The sequence below is a fragment of the Rhinopithecus bieti genome, unplaced genomic scaffold, assembly GCF_001698545.2.
Source record: "Rhinopithecus bieti isolate Rb0 unplaced genomic scaffold, ASM169854v2 scaffold_31787, whole genome shotgun sequence".
Lineage (NCBI taxonomy): Eukaryota > Metazoa > Chordata > Mammalia > Primates > Cercopithecidae > Rhinopithecus > Rhinopithecus bieti.
This window is the reverse complement of record NW_016814655.1, coordinates 3,033,982-3,043,111: the sequence shown is the minus strand read 5'-3', so window position 1 is coordinate 3,043,111 and position 9,130 is coordinate 3,033,982. Positions and strand designations below refer to the sequence as shown.

Genomic DNA, 9,130 nt, shown 5'->3' with positions numbered 1-9,130 from the left:
GAACTCCTAGGGATGGGGGAAGGATCTCCTTCCTTCAGTTTATGGGGGAACTGGGCACCCCTGTCCAGTTTTTTTATGCTCTCTGGAAGGCAAGGCCGGCTGAAACCCTGGAGGGAGAACACAGGTATATTCTCGACCCTGGCCCCCTGCAAGGGTAACTGAAGTGATGGTGAGAGAAAATCTCAAAGGGCCAGTGAAGCCACAGGTGGAGAAGAGGCTTCCTGATCCCCCTGAACCAGACCTGGAGATGGAACACCTCATCGAAGAAGTCCACTGTCTTACAGTAGAGACTTTGCTGCAGGACGCAGGGCCAGAAGAGGTTGAGAGGCTTGGACCTGCGCACAGCCTCTGGGAGTGCCATGGCCTCAGGTGCCGTGTAGTTGCCAATGAAGAAGTGATAGAGCTTCTTTTCCAGCTGTCCTTTGCCACAGTCACCCTGTGTCTCTTTTTCCAGGTCAGCTTCTGCCTTTAGCATCCGTCCTCCCCCTACCACAATGATAGTCAGAGACCAGCTTTGGAGAGAATAAAGAGAGGTGCAGGGCTGCTAAGCTGGCATCCAGTGTGGCAAATGACACCCACCATGCTCGGGATCCAGTACGTTGGGGAAAGGACAGCAGAAGGGGGTGCACCTGAGTGAGAAGTGTAGCTGGAAAAGTGGCTGGGTTTCTCTATGCCACCAAGTACCCATTTCCGTGGGACAGAGACGTTAGTCACTCGGGCCTCGAATTTATACAAGGTCTTTTCTCCAAATAGTATAAAAAAGTGGCAGCCATGGCGGGACCACTATTGTGCAGGATGTGGATCAAAGTTGGACATTCCCACACCTGTCCCTGTTAGTGCTTTGGCTGCAAGATGGTCAGGCCAGGGGCTCCTGGGAATAGGGGTGCTGGGTCTTAACACGGTTCCCTGTCAGCATTCTTGTAGATCCTCTGCTCATATTCAAGTACAGACTGGATCTGGGATGCAAAAAGAATTACACCCAATCCAACATTTGCATTGTCTCTAACTCAGGGTCCACAGCATGTTCTGCCGCCATCTTGGCCATTCATGGTGATCCAGAAGTAAACTGCAAGGGATCAGTCCCTAAACCCAAATAACAGCTTTACCAACAGATCCCAATGGTATGAAAGCAAACCAGCTTCCCGCTGAAATTCTGTTTCCTCTGTACTGTAGGGCTTGGCTTCCTGGCAGGCTGAGCACGGCTCCCACGAAAGCCCATCTTGTCCCCAGAATAGGGCTGGCAGATGCCACCAGGGGTGTGAACGTGAGGGATGCCCTCATCTTAGCTCGAGGGCCCACATGCTCTATAAGACATCAGCTTTTTGGGGTAGGCTGGCGTGGTCTGAGGGGACATGTAGGGAATACTCGCTAATGAGCGCTGGGGCATTCTTGAGCATCTCATAGAAGGAGTCCAGTGTCTTACGGTAAAGACTTCGTTGCAGGACGAAGGGCCGGAAGAGGTTGAGGGGCTCGGCCCTGAGCACGGCCTCCGGGAGTCCCATGGCCTCAGGCACCTTGCGGTTGCCGATGAAGAAGTGGTAGAGCTTCTTCTCCAGCAAGCTCTTCTCCAGGAAGAAGAGCAACTCGTGCAGACGAGCGTCCAGCTGCCCCGCCTTCCAGTCGGCCGCCTGCCGGAGGAGTAGGAGGTGCAGCAGGGCCGTCTTCAGGTGGTAGCTGCTGAGCCCGCTGGGGCCGGTCAGGCGGCTCTGCTTGGAAAGCAGGAAGGCGGCTATCTGCAGGCAGCTGAGGTGGCAGGCGCCCTCGGGCAGCGCCTTCAGTGTCGTCCTGAGGAAGTGTCGCTCGTAGACAGCAAAGGACAGGAGCCAGTCTGTGCTGGAGGCTGGGGTGCCCTCAGAGGGCTCCCTGGGAAGGTGGGAGACAAAGTACAGGTCCGAGTCATCACACTGGATCACAGGAATCAGGTTGAAGGGCATGAACTTTCCTGAACGGAACTTGATCTTCAGGGACCCCGGGCTGTCCAGCTGGCCAAAGGCCAGGTCGAACTCGTACTTGTGGGCGATGCCATGCCAGGCTCTGGTGAGGGCCGTCTGGAACCACTTCATGACTTGCATCGTGTCCAGGTACAGGGAATCTGTGGCACACAGCAGGTTCTCCATGTCGCCGCAGGGAGGCGCCATGCTGTTCCTGCCATGCAGGAGACACAGCATGTCTTCCCCAAGCTTGGTCTTGCCACAGATGCAGCTCAGTGTGTCCCCGTCAGCGCGGACCACCTTGATCTGGCCATAGCCCTGGCGATCCAGGGGCACTGAGCGGCCAGAGCACCAGAGCTCTGGGTGGAAGCGGTAGGGCTCGGGGGGTGTGAAGGGCACAAAAAGGTGGCACAGCAGCGGCCTGTCCACCTGCCAGTTCTCATACATGCTGTCCACGCCAATGAAGTCCTCCACCTCCATGTCGGTGTCCCGGTTGCAGAGGCTCCTCAGGGCTTCCAGCAAGTCATCTACAAAGCCTTCCAGGAACTCCCGGGTACGGGCTGCATCGGCCGTGGCCCCCCGGATGCAGCGCTCATAAAAGTGGCCAAGCGTGGCCTTGTTGGGCAGGGTAAGGCCCTGCAAGGGGGCGCCCCCCAGCCCAGGCAGCTCATCCTCCTCACCGCCCAGGCACTCAGGTGAGGGGCCCTCCTGGTGGTCCTGCCGCCACACCTCGATCATCAGGAAGAGGATCATGCAGAGGGTGCTCCAGAGGTCCCATGTCACACGTGTCTCATTCTGCTGCCTGCCTTCCTCCGCCACCTGCTCCAGTGCCTCCTTCTCGGCCGCCAGCCGAGCCACCTCCTCCTCTAGGCGCAGCTGCTCCAGCTGCAGCTTCTCCTGGTGCGCCTGCATCTTGCGGATGATCTCCTCCTCGTTCTCAGGGACCGTGGCGTTCTCCCGCGGGAACAGCAGCGGATGGTTGATAATGGCCGTCACTACCACCAGACACACGCGGAACAGCCCCATGGCCATGGTTGGAGCTTTCCTGGGAACAGAGGCAGACAGATGGTTATACCAAACCTCCCTCAATGCCACTTCGTCCCTGGACCCCGCACTAACCTCAGCCCCTCAGGGCTGATTAAGGTCTTAGTTCTCCCACCTAACCCATCGAGAGCTCCCTGCGGCTGCCTCAGGAGCTTCAGTCTAGCCATGGAAGAGCCCCAAAGGCCTACCCTGGGGTAGACATCTGTTTTTGTCCTACCCAGACATTCCCGGATGGCAGCAGCACGGCACTGTTCCTGGGGACCAACCCTTTTCTCCTACCAGTCCTTATGGCCAGGGCAAGGATATACCCACCTCCAAGCTCCTGGGATGGGCTCAAGACCCAGACCCAAGACAATCAGACATTCTGCCGCCCAGCTACAGCTAGAGCGATTGGTTCTGGGGTGAGCATTTGATCCAATTCGGACCAATGAGAGACAGATGTAGGGTGTGTTGGGCCCAATGGGAAGAAAAACTCATCCTGTTGCTAGTTTGGTTGCTAGGTTGCTGAGGGAACAGGATTATACCTGCAGTGGGCTCTCGCAAAGGGAGCCCGCCTAAGAAAGACACCAACATAGAGGAAAGCAGAACCCCCCCCCCCCCACACTCAGCTCTGCTTGAAGGCATTGCTGTCTGAGCTCTTTAGTCATACTAAAGAAACCCTTTTTAAGTCAGTTTGAGTGGCGTTTCCACCACTTGAAATCAAAATAGTCCTGAATAAAATATCCCCTTCTCTCCCAAGTGAATGTCATCTTCCTGCAATACAGTAAAGCCCAGTGGTTAAGGGAGAAAGGGCTAGGTTCCAAACCAGCACTGTTAACTGAATAGCTGTGTGACCCTGGGCATGTTAACACACCTCTCTGAGCCCTGGTTTCCTTACTGCACAAGGGGAAAGCAATAGTATCTCACAGGGTCACGGTACTGATAGATGCAATGATACCTGCAAACTGCATGGCCCAGTGACCAGTGCATAGCACATGTTCACTGAACAATAACTTTCGGAAGTAGATTGGAGCCCTTATCCTCCTCTTCTGTAAACATCTCCTTCTGACCTGGAAGAGCTTACCCCAAATTCAGACACACTCTCCTGGCTTTTGTCTTTCCCCAGGACAATATTGGTGACGACCAGAGAGCAAAGAGTCACTAGTTTCTGCTCACCAGGCATCTGAACTTTAAATCTGACTTCTTAGCTGTGAAAGGAGGCACCCTGTTCCCCTAGGATAAGTGAATTTTTAAGCCTCAAGTGACTTTTGGAGAAAGGCTAATCCCTACAATCTTTGCAACTCAAAGTGTGGTTCATGGACCAGCAGCTGCAGTATCTCCTGGGAGCTTGTCAGAAGTGCAGAATCTCGGCCCCACCCACACCTACTGAATCAGAATCCACATTTTCATACCATCCGTATAAAAATCTGAGAGGCACTGTCTTACGCTGCAAGCCTTACTTACACCCTCTCCTCGCCTCAGCAGGAACCCTGGGACTTAACAATCTGCTATTTCCACACTTAAACTACCCCCCTCCTCGCTTGGGACCTCCGCGAAGGAAGCAAATGGCCAAATGCAAATCAGTTGAGGTCCTGAGGTTGTTGAGAGCACAGGGCTCTTTGTACCATGCCCTGGTGCACGCCAACACTGGCTGATAGGAGCTACTGTGCCAGCCTGAGCCCCATTCCCTTTGGCTTGAGCCCCGACCTGGAATTTGCACAATGAAATTCTTGTCCTAATGGTGCCTAGGACAGGGATTTGTTTCCAGGTAGATACCTCTGCAGGTTGTCCCTAGCAAGTGGCAGGATGGAGATGGACTGAGTTGGCTGCTGGTCACGCCTAGACAAAGCTTGCTGCTCAGATGTGACTCAGACATTCCACCCCATACACAACTGGACAGGTCTGCAGGAACTAAAAGGGTTGGCGAGTGGAGAAGGTCCGTCCTCCACCCTGAGGATTCTCAGTGTGGGCCTCAGAGGTGAGCTCTGAAGCGCTTACAGGTTTCCACTGGAGGAGGAAAGCGGGGACAGGATAAAGTGGAGGAAGTCACACTGCAAGGTGGGTGGGGTAAGGAAAAAGTACAGGGGGCAGCGAGCCAGCTTTCCTTCCCCAAGCCAAGGAGCAGCTTGCTGGATAGTGGCAGAAACAGGTCAGCTTGGTTTCTACATTCGACAAACATCAACAGAAAGTTTTGCCAGGAAGGGTCCAAGGCATAACTAACTGCGAGGCTGGGTGATTAACATGGTGAGAATGTTAACACAAAGGTGGAGAGTACTCATAGCAGAATATCAGGCAGCAGCCAGTTAGGAGATAATTTGGGGGGTTTTAGGGTCCTTCAAGGCACCTGGATCACAGGCAGCCACCTCTGGACACAATGGGCCTTCACCAGTCACAGTAATAGCCCAGACAACCACCTACCCAAGTTCCGTGTCAACTCAGGGCAGGATGCCACGAACAGGGGAGTGGGGCCGTGGCCAAGCCCTATGGTTGGGAACCCTCCCTGTGTCTACGCCACACTTCACGGTGCTACTTGCTACATCCTCATTCCTGCCAGAGGAGGAAGAGCTGTAAGAGCCTCCTTGTATTGGCGCAGGGAAGGTTCAGAACTCCAAACCAACTGAAGGGACCAACTCTGTGTGCAAGGGGAAAAGAGGATAGACTCGAGAGGAGACAGACTGGCTCAGAACCCAGTATGTGCACCTACTGGAGGTGACTTGGAACAAGTCACTCCACTTCTCAGAACCTCAGTTTCTTCATCTGCAACATGAGAATAATCATATCTGCTGTTATAAAGCTTAAACGAGATAATGCACATAAAGCACTCAGCAACATGCTTGCCCCTGAGCAAGTTTTCTTATAAAAGAAACTGTGATGGGATGGAAATATGCAGATGACCCTGCCTGCTGGGGTTCAGGGTGGAGTGCGCTGCAGACACCCCTACAAGGAACTTTGGCAGGAGGTAGGCAGCGAATAGTAGCACTGATAATTGTAGGATTACAGACAAGACTCAACAGAAGCACCAGGGAAACAGGGCACCAGCCCGGGGAAGGACTGCAAGGAAAGGGGGCCTGGGCTGTAGACCCAGCAGATCTGTGTTCTAACCTTGAGTGACTATGAGTGGATCACGCAGCTTCTGCGCTCCCACGCTTTCCCTGTGAGAAGGAATTAATAACACTCCCTCCTTCACAGGGATGTTGGGAAAGGCGAGTGAGATCATATACCTTGGGTGCTTAGCACCGTGCCTGGCACAGGGCAGGCTCCTTCTCCTCAGCATCCACCTGCTTCTGCTTTCTCACCTGCTGAGCACAGCAGCCCTGCCCGAGCCCCAGGCGCAGGGAGTAAACACACGCTCAAAAGTGCTCTGAAAGCACAAGATGTTCCGCTGCTATTTCTCTTTCTTGGCACACCCCTGAGTCCGCCCTGGCCCCCAGCAAAGGGGAGAAGACTTCAGAGCCTGGGATCCTCCTGCAGGTTAGGGGTTCCCTCTGACTCACTTTCTGACGTAAACCATCTTCCCACTTCCCCGGATCAGATCCCAGCTGTCATTTGGCTCCTCGTTAAACTCTGCACAGGCTGGCTCTGTCTGCAGCACCCTATGGGACAGGACAGGCTGAGACAGAGAATAGGGCTGTGGCCGCTCAGGGCCCACTAGATGGGGCTCAGTTTGAAGCCTCTGCTACTTCCTCCTCCCAAACCCAGTCATAGAAACACCGCCCTGGGGACCCCAGGGGTCAGAAGAACCTCCTGCAGGCCAAGGGGATTCCAAAATAAACCTTAAAAACTAGTTCATGCCATGATGGGAAGGAGGAGCCGACAAACCCCGTTATACCCTCCTCCCTCTGGAATTCAGGCACAACTGACCAGCATTAACATTAAAACAGAGATCCTAAGAGTGACAAAACAGACTCTGTAGCAATAAGATATCGAATTTCAACGCAATATAGCATCACATGAGATAGCAGGCCCTGAAAGAAATCAAAGTATTTTACCCCAAAATATAATTTCTTGGACATATTTTGAAATGGCCCTGCAAAGCTGTCTATTGTCGGGAAAATCTATATTCTGTACAGAATTTCCTTCCCTTTCCAGGTCTCTTCCTGATCCAGGAGAGATTAACTAGGAGTCTGGCACCTTTTTAGGTCTGACAGACATGTACCATCTCCTGTCTCTGAAACCCACTTCCTGGGACTTCATCTACATAGTAAGAACCGTGGTCTCCATGTCCCTTATCCCAGACACTCCTTTCTACTGATTCCAGGTCTTTAGATAATAACTTACTTAACTCATTCAACCAACTGCCAGTCAGAAAATCTTTGAATCCACCTGTGACCAGGAAGTCACTCCTTGCCCTCACTTCAAGCTGTCCCATCTTTCCACACCAAACTAACATATTCCTTACACAAGCATTGATGAATGTCTGCCTGTAACTTTTTTTTTTTTTTTTTTTTTTTTTTTTTTTTTGTGGGGGGGTGCTGGGGGAGTAAGTCTTATTCTGTTACCCAGGCTAGAGTGCAGTGGAGTGATCTCAGCTCACTGCAATCTCCATCTCCCAGGTTCAAGCAATTCTCCTGCCTCAGCCTCCTGAGTAGCTGGGACTACAGGTGTGCCCCACCATGCCCAGCTAATTTTTGTATTTCCAGTAGAGACAGGTTTTCACCATGTTGACCAGGCTGGTCTCGAACTCCTGACCTCAAGTGATCTGCCTGCCTCGGCCTCCCAAAGTGCTGGGATTACAGGCGTGAGCACCTGGCCTGCCTGTAACTTCTGTCCCCCTAAAATGTGTAACATCAAGCTGTAACCCAACTGTCTGGGGCACATGTTTTCAGGATCTCTTGGGACTGTGCCTCACGCCTTGGTCACTCAGAAGGGTTCAGAATAAATCCCTTCAAATATTGTATAGAGTTGACTTCTCCACAAAGGGGAAGGAAGCAGGGCATTCTGACATTCAGAGACAGGACAGGTAGTGAGGAGCCTCTCACAAACCATGGATACGTGTATATGTGTGCATGTACTTGCACATACCAGCACATGCCTCCCCAAAGAGTCCCCTACTCCCAATTCCAAGGATGTCCACCTCTGCCTTGGCCCAAAGTTCTCACCTCTACCAGGCTCTCCCACACCTGTGGTCTGAGACATCAGCCGGTGGGTTTGGCTTTGAGAATAAACGTGTGTCACTAGGCGGGTTTTTTTCTGTCTGCTTGCCAGGAAGCCGGCAGGAAGCCTGCTGAATTCCTCTCCACCTCCCCCCTTGTCCTCAGAGAGGGGCAGCCCATGCAGTTCACAGCTAAAATTAGCCTGGCAATGCTGGGGTCACGGGGCGACAGGGGCTGAGGGAAGACGGAAGCTTCTGGGTGGCCCGGACAGAGGGCTGCAGGTGGCTGGCCAGGACCAGTAGTTTACTCAGACCCTTACTCTGAGGCTGGCCAGAAGCCAAGACCCTGGGGGAAATCCAAGACAGCTTCCTTCCTTCACTAAGGTCCCTCACTCCTGGGCAGCACTCCCTACCATCGCTTAATCCAATAAACACCACAAAGCATTGTCTAACAGCCATAGCTCTCCCCTTTCTCAAGCCCTCACTAGGATGTACTGGGCACTGCACACACTGACCACTGTAACGTTCTAAGAGGTGGGTGCCATCCCTGTCTTGCAGATGGGTTAACCAAAGCCCAAGAGACAAAGTCATTTTCTAGCCACAGGACTAGAAAAGCCATAGCTGGGCTGAGATTCAAGCTCATTCTCTCTGTCTTTGCCAGCAAAGTTCAAGTTTTTCCACTGTGCTACATGTACGGAGCACATACTGAGTTCGAGGAACATGCTGGACGCTTCAGGGCCTGCGATGATGAGTATGGCCTGACCCCTGGTAGCAAAAGCATTACAATCCATGTGGGAAGGTAGACAGCCACTACGTATGGAGTCCCCAGACAGAATGAGATGTGGGGGACAAAAGGCACTTGAGCTACAGGCTGCAAAATGCAGAGAAGGCGGGGAGCTTCCTTCCTGTTCTCTGAGGGCCTCTCCTTGTGTGGCACTCTCCCTGCCTTCACCTGTTGGGGAGATGTCGGGGTGCAACCCCTTGGCTCCACCTTCACCTCCTCCTCTCCTTCCAGACAGAATTCCTACAACCAACCAGGAATAGTAGGAGCCTGTGTCCGGCCCCACAACTTGTTCATCACACC

General features: G+C 53.1%; 1 protein-coding gene across 1 annotated transcript; it reads right to left on the bottom strand.

Annotated features, from left to right (window-relative positions):
* Positions 1–1,184: 1,184 nt before the first annotated feature.
* ITPRIP (inositol 1,4,5-trisphosphate receptor interacting protein) lies at positions 1,185–6,745 on the bottom strand. Its single transcript, XM_017851746.1, is given in 3 exon segments — positions 1,185–1,338; positions 1,341–2,976; positions 6,449–6,745. Coding segments are annotated over 3 exon segments (1,677 nt in total). The 5' UTR covers positions 6,466–6,745; the 3' UTR covers positions 1,185–1,314.
* Between the last annotated feature and the right edge of the window lie 2,385 nt (positions 6,746–9,130).